The 21,698-nt window shown below is 36.2% G+C and overlaps 1 protein-coding gene across 1 annotated transcript in view; it reads left to right on the top strand.

The window, feature by feature from the left end:
- The window catches only part of Taf15 (TATA-box binding protein associated factor 15), a 33,948-nt gene that overhangs the window by 10,117 nt on the left and 2,133 nt on the right, over positions 1–21,698 (top strand). The window contains exons 3-14 of the mRNA XM_021649022.2: positions 1,717–1,765; positions 1,874–1,958; positions 2,041–2,143; positions 4,202–4,392; positions 5,669–5,789; positions 13,804–13,838; positions 14,457–14,489; positions 15,796–15,905; positions 17,962–18,091; positions 19,513–19,605; positions 21,296–21,377; positions 21,486–21,574. Coding sequence (XP_021504697.1) covers positions 1,717–1,765; positions 1,874–1,958; positions 2,041–2,143; positions 4,202–4,392; positions 5,669–5,789; positions 13,804–13,838; positions 14,457–14,489; positions 15,796–15,905; positions 17,962–18,091; positions 19,513–19,605; positions 21,296–21,377; positions 21,486–21,574 — 1,121 coding nt within the window. The remainder of the gene's footprint in view (positions 1–1,716; positions 1,766–1,873; positions 1,959–2,040; positions 2,144–4,201; positions 4,393–5,668; positions 5,790–13,803; positions 13,839–14,456; positions 14,490–15,795; positions 15,906–17,961; positions 18,092–19,512; positions 19,606–21,295; positions 21,378–21,485; positions 21,575–21,698) is intronic.

Here is a 21,698-nt window from a genome sequence, read left to right as displayed (position 1 = left end):
CTTAAGCCAGAAAACAGCACTGCACGCTAAGGAATATCTAGAGCTAGAGCAGATTTTCTTAAGCACTAAGCACAGTTTTCAGCAGGTCTTAAGGTCCTAAGTGTTCACAGGGAAAGTTTTGTTTTTATGTCTGTATCATGGTAGGCTGTTCTTGCTTAACAGAAGGAATAACTTTCAACCTAACACTACAACTCTTGTTGAGGCTCAATGTGAGATATTAAGAAGCATATCAGAAACAAAATTGATGTGATTTTATTCTTATAAATAGTGCTACCCATTTAATAGGTACCTGGCAAGGGTTTATTTATTGCTTGTATTTTTAAAAGTTAATGGGATTCTGAAAAAAAAAAAAATGAAGAATTTTAGTATTTGTTAGCTCTAAAAGATTTTATTTTGAATATATTTTTTCTTTGGGTATTAAAGAGCCATATACTCAGAGGTTTTATTTTGTTTTTTTTTTTTTACTTGCTAGTAGTTGATATAATTTTTAAAATTTAAATAATAGGAAGGTACATTTATTCAGTCAGTTTTGATACAATATAATTTCATTCTTTGCTGGTACTTTGGATGTATACAAACCTCATTATTGAAGCATTTAGACTGGATTTTGTATCATATTGTGCCCTATCTGGGAAGTTAAAGACATTCAATTGAAACAAATAGTACAAAGAAATTAACCTGCTCTGATATAACTATTTTGTTAAAGTATTAAAAAGTTATGTTTTTAGACATGCTTTTAACCCAGTGGAGGCCAGCTTGGTCTACAGAGTGAGGTCAGCCAGGGTTACACAGAGAAACCCTGTCTTGAAGACAAATACTGTTTTCTCTTTCAGATAATCACTATGGGTCTCTCCATGCATTTTTTTTTTTTTAAGATTTATTATGTATACAGCGCTCTGCCTCCATGTACACCTGCAGGCCCGAAGAGGGCACCAGTTCTCATTATAGATGGTTGTGAGCCACCATGTGGTTGCTGGGAATTGAACTCAGGACCTCTGGAAGAACAGCCAGTGCTCCTAACCTCTGAGCCATCTCTCCAGCCCCGATTCTTAGGAATCATTGGTGTTTTTGATTTGAGATAGGGTCTTACTGTGTAGCTTTGGCAAGCTTGGAACTTGCTATATAGACCAGGCTAACGTCAAACTCACAGAAATCTGCCTGCTTCTGTCTTGTTAGTGCTGGGATTAAAGGCCTGGGCCACAACGTGGTTGTTATAATGGTTATTTGTATAAACATTGTTTAGCTGCAAACCACTGTATTTGCTTCAAGTGTTAGGTATCTGTGTACCTGATATTAAAAAACAAAACAAAACAAAACCTGTTTATGGAATGATGCTATCAGTAATTTCTCTCTTTTATTATTTATCCCAAAGCATATTCTCTTTCTTTTGCATCTCTGGTGAAATAATATTTGTGAGAAATTTTGACAGCAACACTTTAGATATTGATATTCATGAATTCTGGGAATGACTTCACTTATATCTTCAGTTGTTAAGAGAATTGTTGTTTAAATGTACACAGTCTTTTCAGTCAATCACTAAGTACAACCACTCCCTCCTCCCCTTTTAACTTTAGAAAATACAAGAATTAGTATCCAGAAAACAATTCAGATGGAAACAGGACAAACACTTAAGTTTGGTTGAAAGCAAAGTTTTTCATTTAAGTTTTTAATTTTTTAAAGCATATTTCTTTCAGGTATTGTAATTTTCTTTTACAGTTATTCGTCCTATGGAAGTCAAGGCAGTCAAGGCTATGGACAAACACAAGTAGGTTAAAAAATCAGTTGTATTTATTTTATTTAATAAATACTAAAGTTTATAAATAGTTATTTTGTCTAGTAAGTAATAAAGTTTGAGTGTTTACCTGAATTTCAGAGCTATTCTGGCTATGGGCAAACGACTGATTCTTCGTATGGACCAAACTATGGTGGTTACTCCAGTTATGGACAAAATCAATCAGGTTGGAGTGTTTTGTTAAATTGCTATTTTAGAGAGTCGGGAATTAGAGCCTTTACTAAATAGTATTCTCATCTAATTTTTAGGTTATTCACAGTCCTATGGTAGTTATGAGAATCAAAAGCAGAGTTCATATGGCCAGCAATCATATAATAACCAGGGACAACAAAACACGGAATCATCAGGAGGGTAAGGAAACAGTGAATTATTGAGATTATGTTGGGTATGTCTGCTTTTTAAATTTCCTTTTTATTATTTTGTGACTCTGGTAATAGAACCCAAGGCTTTGTATATGCTACATAAATACTCTACCATTGAGCTATGTGCCCAAATCCTTTACTTTGCTTTTGAGCCACTTAACATGCATTTCCTTTAAAAAATATATTTTTAGATGTATTTGTTTTACTCTTTGAGTATAATCTATATATGTATACCATGTATGTGCTTGGTGTCCCCAGAGGCCAGAGGAGAAGGGTGGAGGCAAGAAGAGGGCATTAGATCTCCCAGAACTGGAGTTGCAGATGCTTGTGAGCCACCATGTGGGTTTTAAAAATTGATTCTGGGTCCTCTGCAAAAACAAGTGTTCTTAAACACTGAGCCTTCTCTCTAGCTTTCTTTCCCTTTTTTATTTGAAATAGTGTTTTACTACATAGCCATGCCTGGCCTAAAACACTATGTCGGCCTCTCTAAAATGAAAATAACTACTGGTGTTATTTCATAGTAAAGTTTTTATTTTTCTTTGTTCAGTGGACTTACTCTCTAATGTGCTTGATCCTCAGATACCACTATGAAACAATACTAGTAGTTTTCATTTTACAGAGGTAAAGACAGTTAAAAGAGACCTGGGCATGGTGGTGTACTTGGGGAGGCAGAGGCAGGCAGATCTCTTCAGTTTGAGGCCATCCTGGTCCACAAAGTGGGTAAAGGACAGCCAAGGCTACACAGAGAGACCCTGTCTCAATAAACCTGGGGTGGGGGGAGGCAGAGACCGAGGGTTTCTGGTTGCAGTGACAGAAGTACTTTAAGTGAAATTTAAATAGCATTTGGGAAAGAATTGTGAGGTCAAATTATTGGTCTTAAAGATACAAAAATGCTCTGAAAAAAAAATAGAATCTGTAAGGAATAATATCTGGAAGACATGCTACATAAGGAAAAAACTCCAAGCCTTATTAATAAGTTTAATCATAAGGGAAATGTTTTTTATTAAAGGCTCTATATTTGAAAGCATGAAATAAACATGAAGCAAAGAGAAATGTTTTGTTTTGTTTTTTTTCTCTTTTTCTTTTTTTATTATGTGTTTTTCAAGACAGGGTTTCTCTTGTGTAGACCTGGCTGTCCTGGAATTCGCTCTGTAGATCAGGATGGCCTTGAACTCAGAGATCTGCTTGTCTCTACCTCCCAAGTGCTGGGATTAACAGCATGTCACCATCAGCACTTGGCCCAGAAATGCTTCTTTTGACCAGTTTAAAGAGTTAGTGTTGAACAGCCTGATTTACAGAGTGAGTTCTGGGACAGCCAAGGCTATACAGAGAAACCCTGTCTCAAAAAAACAAAACAAACAAACAAAAAAAAAACCACAAACAAAAAAGGTGCTCAAACTAGTTTTGTGGTGCTTTGAGCTGGAATAGATTTTTGTGATATTCTTCAGAATTGTGTGTGATTGTTAAGAATTGAGATGGCACTCCCCCCTCCTATTTTTAAGACCAGTGGCAGTGTAGTCTAGGTTGGCCTTAAGGTCATGATGCTCCTGTTTTCCCAGTTCCAAAAGAACAGCTATCATGCCTGGCTACAAATTAAAAAGACATGATATTGAAGAAGAGACATAGAACCTTTCACTGTAACTAGTAAGGGAACTCTTCTCACTTACTGGCTATGTTTGTAGAAAAATCATATATGATATATGTCACATATATGTAATTGTATTTTGGTAGTTTGTTTTTTTAACTCAAGAAAGAAAAACTAGTTATTTTGTTAATAGTATTTCAAGATACTTGTTTTTGTTTTTATTGTTTTTCCCCAGTGTAGTACAACAAACTCCCGTTTTCCCCTGTGGCACCTTTTTAGTGATGGTGAAATTGTCTTTGGAAAGCATTTCATTGGTGACTTTTTATAAATACAAGAGCCAAATAATTACCCTGAGAATGTAGTATTAGACGCTGTTGAGCTGACTAGGCCTTTATATTAGTGTTCTTCAACTTGCTGCAGTAAACAATTCTGTAAGGTCTCATGTTCTTGATTTCTGTTCAGCCAAGGTGGAAGAGCACCTTCATATGGCCAGTCAGACTATGGTCAGCAAGACTCTTATGACCAGCAGTCAGGTTATGGTCAGCATCAAGGCTCATATGATGAGCAGTCAAATTATCAGCAGCATGATTCCTATAACCAAAACCAGCAGTCTTACCATTCACAAAGGGAAAACTACAGCCACCAAACACAAGGTAAGATTATAATGGCCTTTTTTCGTCATTTCTTCACGGAATTTTATACTGTCTAGATTAAAACACTCTTAGGATCTTACTTGGTGATAAAAATTTGGCATTACTAGACACAGATTTTTTTTTAATATTTATTATGTATACAATATTCTGTCCACATGTACAGCTGTGCACCAGAAGAGGTTGTGAGCCATCATGTGGTTGCTGGGAATTGAACTCAGGACCTCTGGAAGAACAGCCAGTGGAAGCACTTTTAATCTCTGAAATCTCTGAGCCATCTCTGCAGCCCCAACATAGATTTTATTTTATTTTATTTATTTATTTTTTTTTTGAGATTGTTAGAAGGTTGCATAACTTTTGGTTACTGATTATATTTCCTTTACTGTCTTAACTGACCATTTGACAATGCTATTGTTGTCAGTTGATTTGGGAAAGTTATCCTTTGCTAGCCTTCTCTAATCTCACCTAAGAAGGAATAGTCATTAATTTTTCTTGTTCCATAATACTTTATATGTGATATATAGGACTCAGACCATACTATGAAAGTCAGTGATTCAAGGACAAAAGGCCTTATTTTTTTTTTTTTTTTTAATGCCCTTATTTTCTAGATAAGACTTGGTTCCTAGTAAGTGGTCATTAAACATTTTTGCTGAAAAAGAAATTATTTTGGCGGTGCTAGGAATTGAATCCCAGGGCCTTTGTATATGCTGGGTAAACACTTCATTACTGAGCTATATCCCTAACCATATTGATAATAGAGTAAGTTAAAAGTGGATGGTCATTCTTTGAATATCTGTCTTCTCAGTTTGAAAAGTGGTGGCTGCATTGTGCCTGACCTGAACTTACATTTAATGTCTTTGAGGTAAAGAAAGTAGAAGAGTTCTGTCTTTAAGTTATTAAAGTTCTTGAATCCAGAGTTTGTAGTTTAGCTTAAATAATTTCATTTGCTGTCTTTGTCTGATTTTGTGGTAAAATGGAGTCTGACGTAGATACAACTCTCAAGCACTTTTAATTCCAGAATATTGTGTGATGGTTGCATTTTGGTCTATTTGTGTTTTTCCCTGAAGGACATACTATGTGACTTAAGGAGCCATTTAAAGTGACACTTAAACAAAAATTACAGCAGTGGCTGGGTATGGTGGCTTACATCATTATTCCTATATGGAAGCTGACAGGAGAATTTCTTAAGCTCATCAGCCTAATGTAGGGAGACTTTTGTTGCAACAAAAATAAGAAAATTGAGTGACCGTGTTTGTGTGTTACATTTTTCTTTTTGTAGATGACCGTCGTGATGTGAGTAGGTATGGAGAAGATAATAGAGGATATGGCGGGTCACAGGGAGGAGGTAGAGGGCGTGGGGGATATGACAAGGATGGAAGAGGTCCTATGACAGGATCAAGGTAAGCACGTAGATACAGATCTCTTCATTTTCTCTTTCTCTCTTTGTGTTTTCCTTATTTTAGTCTGTCATTTAGTTAAGAGGTTTTCAGAGATTATATTGTAGAAAGAAGAGCAGAAATTGAAACTATTCTCAGGCCTTTTTATGTCATAAGTCATTTCATAAGAGGCTATGCTGATATTATTTTATGCGGTGTATGTTAATTTAAACGCCATTAAAGCTCTCTACCACGGTTGTGATTAAATTACTTGATTGGTTTTCCTGCTGGAACCAGGCTCAAAACTCCTTTAAAAGGTTAATTTTGGGCCGGCACAATGGCACAGGCCGTTAATCCCAGCGCTCAGGGAGGCAGAGGCAGGTGGATCTTTGAGTTTGAGGCCAGCCTAGTCTACAAAGCAAGTTTAGGACAGCCAAGGCTACACAGAGAAATCCTGTCTCAAAACCATTAAAGAAAAAAGATAACTTTGGAAACCAAAGTGTTTAAGTGTCTTAATAGTAAAAAGGTAAGTTAATCTATATGGAAGACAAATAGTTCCCTTGGGTGGGGAAAGGGTTAGACAGTAGTAGAGTAGAAAGATGGGATAATCTTTAATATATGTCTCTTCTTAAACATAATTATTGAAATAATTAGTATATCACATTACATTCTGTAATTTCTCTGGTTGTGGATATGTTGTGTAAAGTTTTTAATATAGCTTTTCTTTTGCTATTTTTAAATTAATGTTGTTTACTTATAACATAGCTTATAAAATCTGATTTAGCATAATTTTTAAATATATCTGTAAAGTTAGTACATTGATCTTGAAAATGGAATGAAAAAAACAGTTGGCCTATGTCTTGAGATTTATAGATTGTAAATTTGTAAAATACACAGGCTTTATGTTTACTGAGAATTGAAATTGTCGGTGGCCTTCTACTGATATTTAATGATATATCAGTAGCAGTTCAGTTCTGTCCTTAGGGACTGAGTGTCCTTTAAGATGAAATGAGAAACGAGTAATATCTACACTCACTTCATGAATTTGCTTATATATCTGTTTTTAGTATACTATATACTTGGATGTTAAGGAAATGCCAAAATCTGATAATTTTCAAAAATTTTGAAAGAGACATTAAAGGCTTTTCTAAAAATTGACATTAGTTTTTTGATTGGTAGTTATTTTACCAAGAGAAATGATACTGTATGTGTCTTCATTATCAAAAGAGTAGTCTGCCGCCATCATTTATCATTTGCATGTGAATTAACAGTGTAAAGTGAAATGGTATTTACCTTTTACTAGTAGCCTCTTCCCCAATCTAGACCCAAGTCCTTGAGATAACAACAGATAATACTTAATTTTTCAATGGAGTTATTTTAGATAACTGGCTGTCTGGAATGCTGTAAATGTTACATGTGTCTTAAGTTTAATTTTCTGCATAAGAAAGTTAAAACTGTGGCTGTCTGACTAATGGGATCCCACCTTTTGTAAGGAAGGGAATGGTTAGGCAATCTATAAATAATATTTTAGTTTGTAAGTAAGCTCCCATCTTAGAATCACAGGGTTGAAAGGATGTTGAGTGATTTCTTCCCTGATAAAGGAAACCGCCTGGGTCCTTTTTTTTTTTTAAGCAACATAACTTCCTTGGCAATATGTTTTGAATATAATTTGTAGCTCAGATACTAATTAATGAGCCAAGTTTTTATTTTTAAATCTCTTTATGCAGAGAAACTCCTTACAAAGAGTTTGTGTAGAAGCCTGGTATATATTAGGTCAACGTGATGCTGATGTTTAACTGGTGGTAAAGTAAGAGAGATGGAGAGATTTTAGTCTTAACTACTTCCTCTTCCTCCTGTAAATTAGTTGTTCACAAAAAAAAATTGTTTTGGAATCTTGGTGGCTCTTACTCTTTGTTTGGAGTTGGCAAGGTTTATTTTTGTTTTGGTGAAAGGAAAGATGGTAAATGTTTTAGGCTTTGCAACTCTTCAACTTTGCCCATGGAGTACCACAGTAGGCATAAATGAATGTAAGCAAACCTGATTCTGTTCCAGTCAAACTTTCTGAATACTGAAATGAGAACTCTCGGCTGGATATGGTTTTACATGCCTTTAATGCCAGCACAATGGAGGCAGGCATATCTCTTCAAGGCCAGCGTAGTCTACACAGAGTTCCAGGACTACTCTCTCTCTCTCTCTCTCTCAAAAAACAAAACAAAACAAAAAACAAAAACCAACAACAAAAAGACCCCACAGAAATATAATTTTCCTATGCTACAACATCTTTAAGATGTGCTTTTTAGTTTATTCATTAGGCTACAGCATTGTGAATTAGATCATAAATGCACAGTTGCAAGGTTTCTTTTTCTTTTAAACACATTTGATTTTGTGTTTGAATACCAAAATACACAGGAATTCTAATTAGTCTTCAGCACCACTATTTGTGTCTCTAATCATTTTACTTAGTAAGTTGAAATTTTTATCTATGGGGCCGTAGAAGGGGAGGAGGGACACAACAATTTGAAGACTACCTGGCATTAAGTGGATTTATCATCTTTAAGGAAGGGTCATAGTTTGATTTTGAGTGTTGGATATATGGTGTGCTTATTTTGTGACTGATTGGCTGGAGGAAGACTTCATGCCAAAAAAAGAAACCATTGAGTTAATTTGGAGAGAGATGTGGGTTCATAGAGACTACAAGAAACAGTCTTTTCTTTGAAAAGCAACTGTTGAAAAGGATACTGAATTTCTTTTTTGTCTTCTGACATTGACATCTTAGTGGTTTAGAAGCTAAGATAAAAATGTCCCGGTGCCTTTTAGTTTTAGCATTGATAATTCTCTTGCAGAATATTTTGTTTTCATTGTTTGAATGTGATTTCAGGCTCTTAGAGGTAAATTCCAAAATTCTGCAATTTTGAGTACTTTCTCCCCCTTTGCAAGAGGTTTTAATTAGAACCCTTAAAAATATGTGTATGTCCAGCCAGGCATGGTGGTGTCAGGCATGGTAGCACATGTCTTAATCCCAGCACCTGGGAGGCAGAAGTAGACAGCTCTCTTGAGTTCCAGGACAACAGGAACTACATAGAGAGAGACCGTATCTCAAACAAAATATGGACGTGTCTTGAGTTGGGAGAAAGTACACCTCAGTGGTAAAGTGGTAACCGTGCATAAGCATGGTTAAAACAATGGATTCTAGCGAGGCAGTGGTGGCATTCACCTTTAATCTCAGCACTCTTGGAGGCAGAGGCAGGTGGATCTCTGTGAGTTTGAGGCCAGCCTAGTCTACAGATGGAGTTCAGGACAGTCAGAGCTACTCAGAGAAATCCTGTCTCGAAAAATGAAAATAATAAAAAGTTGGGTTGTATTCCCAGCACCTGGATATGATGGAGTAGTATATATGTTCTAGCTGTAGTCTAACTGCTTCCTAGAAAAACAGTAATGTGTCATAAATTTGAACTATATACATAGTTTTAAATTTTCTAGTAGCCACATTGAAAAGAAAACAGAAAGCCCATGGCTGTAGTTCATTTTGTGATAGTCTCTTGAATTCAGTTCCCAGAACTGCAAAAAAGGGGAGGAAACATAAAATAACACCAATAAAATCAGTTTTAATAATACGCTTTAACCCAGTATATCTAAAATAGTCCATGTAATCGGTAAGCTCTGATGCTAGAACTAGAAATTAATTTCATTTTTGACATTTAGAGCTCGTCTCATTTTAGTCTATTTACATTTTAAACACTAATGCATGTACTGTTATTGGACATTGCAGCTCTAGGAAGAGAAGAGTCTTGTCTTCCTGAAGTTAATTGTTTCTGAAAGCCTTTTTGCCATACATATATGACATAGAGGAAAGTAAAACAGACTATTGAGAATGATGTTCAAATTGATTGATTCATTCATATATGATTTTGTTGGTCTTTTTCTCATACTCCCAAAATATGGTTTCTGGATTTATTAGTTTAAAAACTCTAGCACAGAGCAAGGTTTTAAGTTAATCTTTTATTGCTTTTTAGTTATGCCCTTTTTTCTCTCTTAAGTGAGGATAAAAGATTCCTATAGCCAGGCGCATGTCTAAGTACGCCTAGCTACCTCAGAGGTAAAGCAGGCGAATCAGAGCTTGAGCTGCATGCTGGGTAGCTTAGCAACATTACTCTGGTTCTGGATTCGTTTCCTGGTACGGAAAAGGTGGTGGCTTGGTAGTATGGCTGCATTATCGACTGTGGCTTCCTAGGAGTTTTAGTCCGTGGGTGGAAACATATAGTTTCCACATGTAGAACCAAAAAGAACTTGGGTTCTTTTGTTTGTTTGCTTGTTGTTTTTGTTTTTGTTTTTACATTGTGAATTGAGAGCTTAATGTGATGGCTTGTGTTATCAATCCCAGCGCTTGGTAACATTGCCATGAGGTTGGAAGTCAGCTTGGGTTCCCTTGTATTAGGTTAGCCCAAGTTATTTTAAGAGGCTCTGTCTTTAAACAAGAAACACAAGCCCCTAAAAAACAAAAAACAAACTCAAAGAAATTGTCTGCCAAAGAAACTTTTCTATAAAAAATTTAAAACTTTTTATATATATGAGTATTCTTCCTACATGTCTGTCTGTATAGTACTTGCATGCATTGCATACATTAGTACATGCATGCATTGCCCATGAAGACCAGAAGAGGGCATTGGATCTGCTAGGATTGAAGTTCCAGATGGCTGTGAACTGTGGTTGCTGAAAGTTAACACAGATTCTCTGAAAGAGCAGCCAGTGTTCTTAACCATTGAATCATCTTTTCACCCCCTGAATTTTCCTTCCTATTGAATCTGGTTTTTTTGATATATGATACTATTATATTGAAACCACCACAATCTATCCTAGATTCCTGTTTTCATTGTGGTTTTGAACTTGGAAGGCTCATAACTTTAAGTTTCCTTATGTACCAATAGTTAGCCAGTTAAGTTGAAGATACCTAGGTCTCATAAATATTCCTACTACTTTACCTTAAAATGTTGTTGGAATTCTGTGTACATGTTTGCTTCTATTTCTGGGATTGAAAACAATTTGCAACATCTTGACTCAGCTGTTGAAATATCTTTTCTGTCTTAATTTGCTAAGAAATGTCTTAATTTGTGGAAGAAATGACTTTGTAACATAATTACAAGTTTGAAATTAACCACAGGAACATCCCCCTTAGTACTAGTGAATACTCCTTGAAGTCTGTTTCTGTAGTTAGTAAATAAATTTCCTAATAAAGGAAGTGTAATCTGATTAATACAAAATTTACATAAGGAGAGAGAATGATTGAATGTCATGTACAGGCAAACATTTAGATCAGTACTTCTTAGACTTAAATATTCATATGAATTACCTGAGGCTCTTACTAATGTGCAAATTATCATTCTCTGAAGACTGAGAGCCTGCTTTCCTGCTTTTCCTGTTTACCGTTTGAATAGTAAAGATATAGAACTAAGTTTTGTAAAGAAGAAAGCTCAGTCTTAATGTTTTTATATATTCTTTTAGAGGGTGCATCTTTAACATTTTCTAACTTATGTGTATTTACTTGTGTAAATATTTGCCATATGGTGGGTGCCCACAAACCGAAGAGGGTATTGGGTCCTTTGGAGCTAGAGTTCTAGGCAGTTATATGCAACCAGTGTACATGGGTGCTGGGAAACTGAACTTGGCTCTTCTGAAAGAATAGCAAGTTCCCTTAAAAGATGACCACTGAGTCATCTCTATCTTTTTATTTCTTATTATTTTTTAATTTTTTAGCCAGGCCACATAGAGTGCACACTTTTAATGTCAGCACTTTGGAGGCAGGGGCATGTGGACCTGTAGCTTTGAAGCCAGCCTGGTCTACATAGTGAGTTCCAGGACAGCTAGGGCTATGTAGAAAGACCCTGTCTCAAAAACAACTTACCACTGCTAAAATTGTTCAAAGTTGTATTGTTGGCCATTATGGAAATGAGAGTCAACCTTTATATATAAAGTTGCATATTTTCCTTTCTTTGTGGGCCAGATCTACTGTTTTGTTGACAACAAAGCAATTAGGATGTATTTTATGAACACATACCTTCTAGGTTCCTTTTAAAAGTCTTCCCTTCATCTTAAACACTTTAACCTCCTATAATGGTCATGATAATGATAGCACATGCCTGTAATCTCAGTGCTGAGGAGACTTGAAGATCCTAGGGGCTCAGTAGCCAGCCATTTTAGCTGATCCCTGAGCTTTGGGTTCAGTAAAAATCCTATCTCAGAAGATAAGGGGGAGAACAGTAGAAGACTCCTGATAGAGCTCTGGCATCCATATGCAGGCATAGCTGCATACATATGCACATTCCTATACATATTCATGCACTGTAATGAGAATAAAATAATTAACAAAGAATTTTTAAGAAATGTGGCCTTGATATTTTCAGTAATTCTTCTTGTCTGTCATTGGGGTTCTGAGGTTCATCTATGAAGAAACCTTGGCTTCTAATATAATTTTCAAGGGGCTTGGAGGTAGCTTAGTGGTAGGCCACTTACTTAAGCAAGCATGAGGCCCTATGTTCAATTTCCAGTGCTGCAAAAGAAGGGGAACATTTTTTTCCTCAGCAGTTTAACCTCAGCTTTGTTGGGCTCTTCATAGCAAAAGTGCTTGAGAGGAAAAGCAAAAGAATCAAGAATTCAAGGTCATCTTTATCTACTTAGCAAATTCAGGACTATCATTAATACCCAGTCTCAAGCCAAAACGGCAACGACTAGCTTCTCTTTGTTAAAGAGGTAGCCGTTCTATACCTGTCATTTAAGGTATAGGGACGGTTTAGGTACTGTGCTGAAACAGTAGTGTTAAATACAAAGCTGTGTCTGTGAACTTCAGTTTAATACTGTCTACATGGTCTTGAATGAGCCATATTCTCTGGCTAGAAAGGTTTTCTGGGACGTACACAATTTAGAAGCAAATTAAAACACATGTGTCAGTACCTACGTTGATTACAAGCAAATTTTTTTTATGTTAAGGTAATAAAATAAAGAGGAGCTTTCTGATTTAGTCAGCAATTTTTATTGGACTTTGAAAAAAGCCATCTAGAGTTGGATAATCACTAGAGCAGAAGTTTGTAAGCAGGTAATAAATTAGGTTAGCTCCTAGGATCATGATGAGCAGCAAATCAGATATCTGAAAACTTTATTTTCTTATCAGCACCTGTGTTTTAGAAGGATTATATATTTCAGTCAAGAGAAACAGGCTTTTATGGGATGAATAAAATTTTTCTTTTTCTTTTTTTTTTGCTTTAATTTCTTGATTAGTATGAACTGCATAGATAGATTTGTTGCATAAAGCAGTGTGTAGAAGGACTTAATTGACACTGTAAATTTGCCAAATAAAGTCATTCTGTTGGCAGCTGCAATGTTGGAGTATTTATATCTTTAACATATTTTGTTGGTTTGATATTTAGAGCATTTGGCAGCTTAAACCTCAGATATGACATGAAAACATCTCATTAACAAAGGATAATAATAGTTCAAAATTTTAGTTTAAATTTTAAGACTACTTTCATTCAGGCTCATTTTTGTTTAAATTTATGTATCACATTAAAAAATTCATCTCATAAGACCCATAATTTCATATACAGCAGAATCTGTACTCAAGATTTTACCTTTCTTGTCCTGCTATTAAAGTCTAACTTTGTTTTTTATTCCTCTGGTCTTTTGGCTTTTTCTTGTATTTCAAGCATACCCCTAATAACTCTCATTTCACATTTTTATGTTGTGCCTCCAGCTTTAAGTTACGGTTTGAGTAGGAACCTTTTAGCATGGGGTTGGGGAGATTTTTTTTTTTTTAACATAAAAAGTATATAAAATATGTTATAAATGTGAAAAGACAACTTGTGGAAAAAAGTCCTTGGGAGAACACTTAAATTGAATCATTGAACTCTGAAATGCAATTTACTGGAAAGTTAGTGGTACTACTATTTTCCTAGGCACTCACTTGTGACAGTTAAGTGTAGATTGAGCCCAGGGCTCAGCACATTAGAGACTTAAGGAAGAAATCATTTCTTCAATTTTTCCTCTGCAGTGGTGGTGACCGCGGTGGCTTCAAAAATTTTGGTGGTAAGTGATGAGTATCCCAAAATGTTTCAGTGGAAATGCTATATAAATCTAAAAGCCACCAATATCCCGCAGATGCAGTCTAAGCCCTTTCTTACCCTGTTGAGGCTGGTGTGTTGTGTGCATTACAAAATACTCTGTATACATGCTTATATCAAAGTAAATATTAGAAGTATTAGAAGCCAAAACTGATCTCAAGTAGTCCAATGTGTTTTCTGCACAGTACATTTGCATGAAAGAGTCTGACCAATGAATGAGGACTTCACTGGGTTTTGACAATAGGGTTTTGTTTTGTTTTTTTTCTCTTATAAAGGTAGCTGACATGGTGCTTTTAAATTATTAGGAGTTTCCAATCAGCCTTTACAACCAGTGTTTGACAAAAGTGATAATAGAATAATGACAAAAGTGGTGGGTGCCGTCTTGGATGAGTTTAAGGAAATGTTGACGTTCATCTCAGTTTCTTAAACTTTTAATAATAAGAATTTATATAGTTATTTTATAAACCTGTGATGGTTGACTTTCAAGGATTTGGAAGTGTTGACTTTATATGCTTTGGTTATTACCATCTTCTTTTCAATTTCAAATGAGTTTCCTTAGACAGCCCCTTCTCTTCTCTTGTAGGTCACAGGGATTATGGACCCAGACCAGATGCTGGTAAGATTCTTGACAAATTGGTTTTGCAGTTTTAATGTCAGTTTCCCACCTCTTACAGAGGAGTATGTGATTAGATGGGCAAATACTGAAGGGAGATTAATTTGAATGGTGCTTCCAGATCTGGGGAATTTGATTTCTAAAAAAAAAATATAAAACTTCAGGGGTCTGATGAAAAGCTTGCTAGCCTTTTTCAGTTTATCACTTTATCAGTTTCCTTAAAAGTTTCAAGTTTTAAGATTACTTTCATTCATCTCAGAATCTGTAGAGCAAAATTGCTGTTTGTGTGTCTCTGAATACGTTTTTTAATTTGAAGAGACATTCAGATTTTTACTGCTAATAAGTGTTAATGCAACCTAATAAGAGAAGTTTGCTGTCTTAACAATATAGAGGTTTAAAAAAAAAAGCTGTTGTTTGAAAAACAAAACAAAAACATTGGATTCGTAATTTTAGTGGACATAAGAAATTTGAGTTCATGCACAAGAGAATTGTCTTTCTCTGAGAAGTTACTAATCTTATGTGGCTTTTCATTTTAAGATGAACTCAAGGCTATGGATTTGTTTTTGGAGCCTTTTGAAAGTTAGGGTTTCGAGGTTAAAATCTATTTGAGTAAAAAATATTTAATAAATATTGAAATTAGAACTTTTGTTTTTATTAAGATGCCAAAGTATTCTATATGGATGGCAATTTCTGAATTATCCCTTGATGGACTGAATTTTTATACAACTTTCTTACTTTGTTGTACTAATCCAAAAGTATGCGTGTAAGGTAAGATGTGTGTACCAGGTGCTCTTACCTTCTAATATATACAAAGCTTTTTGCAGTGAATGAGAAATCAGCAGTTCTACTTGGCTGGCTGGCTTGAGAGTCCAATGTCCAATTTGGGGGAATTTTGTACTAGAAAGCCTTTTAAAAGCATTGAGAAGTCAGTTGTATGATTATATACAATTGAAAGTTTTTCTGAGAACGGTATGCTAATCAACTTTCTTCATCTCTTCATGCGCTCTTCATCTCTTCATGCGCTTTAGTCTTGGATCTGAAGAGTGATGCTTTTAACATTTCCCTTACTTGGTTTATATGTATTTCAGAGTGTAACCTGCATTTTACCTGAAGTTTTGTTGTAAGAATTGATCTTCCCTACAACTACTGTGAATAGTTTGCATGTTTATATAAGATTTCATATTGCTCTTCTATTTGGGGCTTTGAAAGCATTACAGTACTAGTCAGTAAATTGTTTTTGATCACTGAACAGGATGTAGTAAAACCAAGAAATATGTACATGAAATTGATCATAATTTTTTCCCTTTAGATTCGGAGTCTGATAATTCAGATAACAACACAATCTTTGTGCAAGGACTTGGGGAGGGTGTGTCTACAGATCAAGTGGGAGAATTCTTTAAGCAAATAGGAATTATCAAGGTAAGTACTAAGTGTCACTTGAAGGTCTCCTAATTGTAATACATACATTGCGTTGTAAGTGTGTATACTTTAGTAAACATCTATGTGCCCCATGTCTGTAGGCCTTTGCTAAGTGTCATTTTTAGCTGTTTTTTTGCTGTGATAGAATAATCTGACTAAGAGAAACTTGGGGAGGAAAAGGTTTATTTTATTTGGCTTAACAATCCATCATTGAGAGAAGTTAGGGCAGGAACTGAAGTAGAGACCATGGAGGAACACTGCCTGCTTGCTCCCTGTGATTTGCTCAGCCTGTTCTCTTATACCTCCCAGGATCACCTGCTCAGGTGGCAATGCCTCCAGTAGGCGGAGGGCTCCCCACCTCAGTTATCAACCATTCTGATGGAAGCATTTTCTTGATTGCAATTCCTCTTCCCAGATGACGTTAGCTAAAATCAAGTTTACAAAAAAAAAAAAAAAAAATCTAAGGAGCATACTGCATGTAACTAAGTATATGGAAATTTTATTCCTTGTTCATGTTTATCCTTTTGCCTGTGCTTAAGCTTCATTTCTAGATTCTGAAATGCTAATATATGCAAAGTAAAGTTACTATTAACAACTTCATTTTATGCTTGGTGTCTGTGCTTCATTAGTCCATTATCTTGTAATTGTTTTTTTTGTTGTTGTTTTTCAGTTAATTTATGAACATACTTCTCATCTTTAATTGAAAAGCAGCAGCCTTTAGAGCAGGGTTAAGGAGATAAATACTTGTTTGATGTCATTGCATTCATTGGTCCTTGTTTGGTCGGGGTTTGTGAGATTACTTTTTTTTTCTTGTTGGGAAATTACCGTTTTTCTTTGTTTGTTTGTTTGTTGTGTTTTGTTTTGTTTTTTTGAATTTATACATGAAACATGCTCAAACAAATTTAGAGCTTTTTTACTTTGTTTTGTTGTGAGAATAGGGACTCCCTTTGTGCCTGGGCTAGCCTCAAACTCATAATCTATCTGCCTTAGCCTCCTGTGTGCTGAGATTAGAGAGCAAGATACCATGGCTACCCCCCCCACACCTTTTTTTTTTTTTTCTGAGACAAGGTAGTTTCAGCTGTCCTGTACTCATTTTGTAGACCAGGCTGGCCTTGGTCTCCCAGAGATCTGTCTGCCTCTGCTTCCTGGAGTGCTGGGATTACAGGCGTGCACCACCACACCTGGCTAGGCCACCCCCTTTTAATAAAGTAGAACTCAATTTTCTCCTCTCATCCCAACCAAAACCCAATGTATTCCTTAATAATAATGCATTGATTTTAGTGAAATATTCTTCCTGGCCTTTTAGTGTATACATTGATACATAAAAATGTATTTTTTTATGAAACGTCCACATTTTATTTTTATAGATTTAAATAAATTACACATAAACAGCATATTATTTTTGGGGGTTTGAGGTCATTGTTACTGTTTTTGGTGGTCCTAGAAAGTGGAGTCCAGACTCTCATATGTACTGGTCCTTACAAGATTTTTATTTTAAAAGCCCTGGTTATCTTAGAATTCACCATGTAGACCAAGCTGGTGAAGATTGACCTTACCTCTGCCTCCAAAGTATTAGGATTAAAGAAACGTGCCACCATGCCCGGCCCCTTACAAGATTTTTATAGCTTGTTTTTCACTTACTGTAGCATGGAAAGTTTTCGTTGTTCATACTAAACAGTGAGATTGTAGTATTATATTTTATGTTAAGTATATAATATTTTTATATTAAGTTTATAATATTTAGTAGTATGGATATGTGGATACTTTTAATATTTTTTATGTGGCTGGAGAGGTGGCTGTAACTGGGAAGAACATGTAGTGTACTTCTAGAGGACCTGGATTCAGTTTTCATCACCTTTGTTGGCCTGCTTCCCAGCTACAGGGGATCTGACGGTTCTGTTTCTGAAGGGACTTGAATTCATGTGTTCACCACATACACATATATACCTACCTACATATATACATATACTTAAAAATAATAAATCTTTACCTGAATGATAATGATTGCTTATTCCTGAAATGCAGTACTAATTTGGTCATATTGTTCTTTTCTTAGACTAACAAAAAGACTGGAAAACCAATGATAAATCTTTACACAGACAAAGACACAGGAAAACCAAAAGGGGAAGCAACAGTGTCATTTGATGACCCTCCATCAGCTAAGGCGGCCATTGATTGGTTTGATGGTATGCTTCATTCCTGTATTTAAAATTATGTATGTGTTTGTGCATTATTTATGTAGCTTGTGCCTTTGGAGGCCCTAAGAGGATATCGCATCCCCTGGAAGTGGAGGTGTAGATGGTTTTGAGCTGCCATGTGGATGCTGGGAATTGAACCTGGGTCCTAGAGGAGCAGCCAGTGCTTATAACTGCTGAACATCTACCTCCCATTTATATACTTTTAAAGAAATGTTTTCTAGTCTGGAAGTCATAACATATTCTAGGAGATAGCTTTTATTTTCCTGTTTAATAGCAATCAAGAATACAAGCTTGTAGGGTTGGAGATGGTTCAGAGGTGAAGAGCACTGGCTGTTCTTCCGGAGGCCCTGGGTTCAATTTCTAGCTCACAGTCGTCAGTAACTCCAGTTCCAGGGGATCCGACAACCTCACACAGCCATACATTTAGATAAAACACCAATGTACATAAAATAAATAAATTAAAAAAAAAAAACAAGCTTGTGCTTTTATGTGCTTGTAGAAATGAGATGAACTGTGTCCTTGTTTGTTTAGAGTATTTCCTTAATCTTACCCTGTACATTAATTCTAACCCTTGTACAGGTTTTGAAAGTTGGTTTGGTTGATATCTCCTAGCTGGGCACCTTATTCAAAATATGCTACAACCTTCCAAAACAGTGCTACCAGCTGAGGACCAAGTGTTCAAACATAATCCTGTTGGGAACAATTTTACACTAAAATCTGAACCCCGGCCTTGCTCCCCAACCCTTTCCTCCGCTTTGTTTATAATTGGAAGTCCATCTATAAGCATATGTGTGGATATATATGTGTATGTACATATACATACACCAATTCGCTTTAAGAAATAAATGGTGACACAGTTGGCAGTTCTACAAATTAGATCTTTATATAAAACATTAGATAGGAATTAAGTAGATGACTTACATTAGGAGTTCTTAACACTGGAAAACAAACTTTTACCTATACTTATTAAAAAGATGTTGTTGTTGTTTTTTGTGTTTGTTGTTGTTGTTGTTGTTTTGTCTTTTAAGCTTAGTAAGAACTGTCTCCCCACGAAAAGTCTGTTCTCTTTTGCATATATTACAGGTTATATTTTAACATTGTTTGGAACACAAAGCACTAGTATGTTTGACTGTCTGTGGGGATGTGTTTATTATTCTTCTGAAACTGAAAAGTAGCCAGGACAGCCTTACTGTTTTGTTGGGAGGTAGAGGTATGGAGTGGGCATTGTAGCATTAATTTAAAACCTCTTCCCTTCCTCCCCTCCTCTTTATAGGTTTTTAAGAAAGGGTCTTAGTCTAATTGTAGCTGGGTCCTCAGTCTCAGTGATTCTTTTGCCTCAGCTCTTAAATGTTGAGATTATGGGTGTACACCACCTTGCTTAGCCTCAGAACTATTTTTTTTCTACGTAGGAAAAGAATTCCATGGAAACATCATTAAAGTGTCATTTGCCACCAGAAGGCCTGAATTCATGAGAGGTGGTGGAAGTGGTGGTGGACGACGAGGTAGGATCTCTACACTGATCCCCAACACTGCGTAAATTAATAAAAAGGCCCAATTGCTGTACACAGGGTTTGAATTCTAGTCTTTGTTCTGTCCTTGCTTGCATAGAATTGCTTGCAACCCTTCTTAAATTTTTGTTTGTTTAATGTTTATGAGTGTTCTATCTACATGCCAGAAGAGGGCGTCAGATTGCACTATAGATGTCCCATTATACCATCAAGTTCCTGGGAATTGAACGCAGGACCTCTAAACAACAACCAGTGCTTAACTCTAAGCCATCTCTCTAGCCCCATAAGGTTTATTTTATTCATTTTTTGGTATTTCAAGATAGGGTTTCTCTGTAGCCCTGGCTGTCCTGGAACCTCTGTAGACAAGGCTGGCCTTGACTCAGAGACACACCCCACCCAACCCACAGTGCTGGGATTAAAAGTGCACCACCACCTCCCAGCTACTTATTTACTATCTTTTTGTCTCTAGGTGTTTTTTTTTGTTTGTTTGTTTGTTTGTTTTAGTTGGTTAGGTTTTTTTTTTGTTTTGTTTTTCTTTTTTTTTCACTTTTTTTTTAAAGATTTATTTATTTAATGTGCATGATTGTATTGGTTGCATATATGTATATGCACTGTTGAATGCCTGGTGTCCAAGGACACCAGAATGGGCTTGAATCCCCTAGAACTGAAGTTACAGATGGTTGTTAGACACCATATAAGTGCTTGAAATCAGACCCTGGTCTTCTACAAGAGCAACTGTTTTTAACCACTGAAGCGTCTCTCCTACTCTTCTGCGTTTCATAGTGAAGTGAGGGTGTTCCCGGAGCTAAGTAAGTGGTAGGAAAAGTGGTAGAAATGCCTTTACAGTGCTCTTACAGCAGTGATAAAGGAGCTCTAGAACAATTGTTTAAATGAAAGCTAATTAGGTAGTTGATCTAACTTTTTAAAAGTTGTTTGTTTATGTGAACACATGCATACCATGGTGTACATGTGGAGTTCAGCGCTTTTCTGAGTTAATCCCTCCTTCCCCTGGGTGGGTGACAGGCATCAAACTCAGTTTGTCAGGCTTAGAACAAGGCCTTGGCCTGCTGAGTCATCTCACTGCTAGAGCTGACCCAATTTGTCAGGTCCCCAATGCAGCAACTTTTTTTTTTTTTTTTAGTTGATTTCTTTAAGAATTAAGTTCATTTTTTTCAAGTTTGGAATCTACCGTACTACTTAGACTTAATCTTTGTAACTGAGATTCTCAAACTATGTACAATATTATGAAAAGCAGACTGTACCCGGGCCATTTTTAAGATTTACTGCATTTGTGTGTAGGGGGGGTATTGGGTTTTTGTTTTGTTTTTTTGTTGTGTTTGTTGTGGGTTTTTTGTTTTGTTTTTCTGTTTTTTTTGAGACAGGGTTTCTCTGTGTAGCTCTGGCTGTCCTTGAACTCACTCTGTATACCAGTCTGGCCTCAAACTCACAGATACCCTCCTGCCTCTCTACTTCCTGATCATCACCAGATGTTTGCTGTATTTCTTAAGTGAAACCTCCAAGAATTAGTTTTGCTGTAATAGGAATTAATTTGGAAGGGGTTCGTCTAGGTCTTAAAAGGCACTTTATTCTTTTATTTCCTTCATCTGGTGCTTTTCTTGTATATTAATGTCTGCTGCTGATTTTTCATTTCTACCTAATCATCTCTCCCCTCTCTCTGTTCCAGGCCGTGGAGGATATAGAGGCCGAGGAGGTTTTCAGGGTCGAGGCGGAGACCCCAAGAATGGGGACTGGGTTTGCCCTAATCCGTAAGTATGCCGTTTACTCAGGTGGGTGTAGAGATACAGTTGGAGGGCATAAGGAAGGGTTCTGGGTTTATTGGAAACCTAGGAACATTTTTTTTTTCTGTCCTTCAGGTCATGTGGAAATATGAACTTCGCTCGAAGGAATTCCTGCAATCAGTGCAATGAGCCTAGACCGGAGGACTCTCGGCCCTCAGGGGGAGGTAGGCCAGCTCTTTCTCTAGTTAGTCCTTTTAACAGCGCTTGTAAGGTACTTGTCTTCTAAAAAGTGTTGGGGAGGTTTTGTGTTATTAATGCTGGCCTTACTGGATTTTGTTTTTACCTTGC

Source organism: Meriones unguiculatus, chromosome 7 (genome assembly GCF_030254825.1).
Source record: "Meriones unguiculatus strain TT.TT164.6M chromosome 7, Bangor_MerUng_6.1, whole genome shotgun sequence".
In the NCBI taxonomy this organism is placed as follows: domain Eukaryota; kingdom Metazoa; phylum Chordata; class Mammalia; order Rodentia; family Muridae; genus Meriones; species Meriones unguiculatus.
This window is presented reverse-complemented; position numbering and strand designations above follow the sequence as displayed.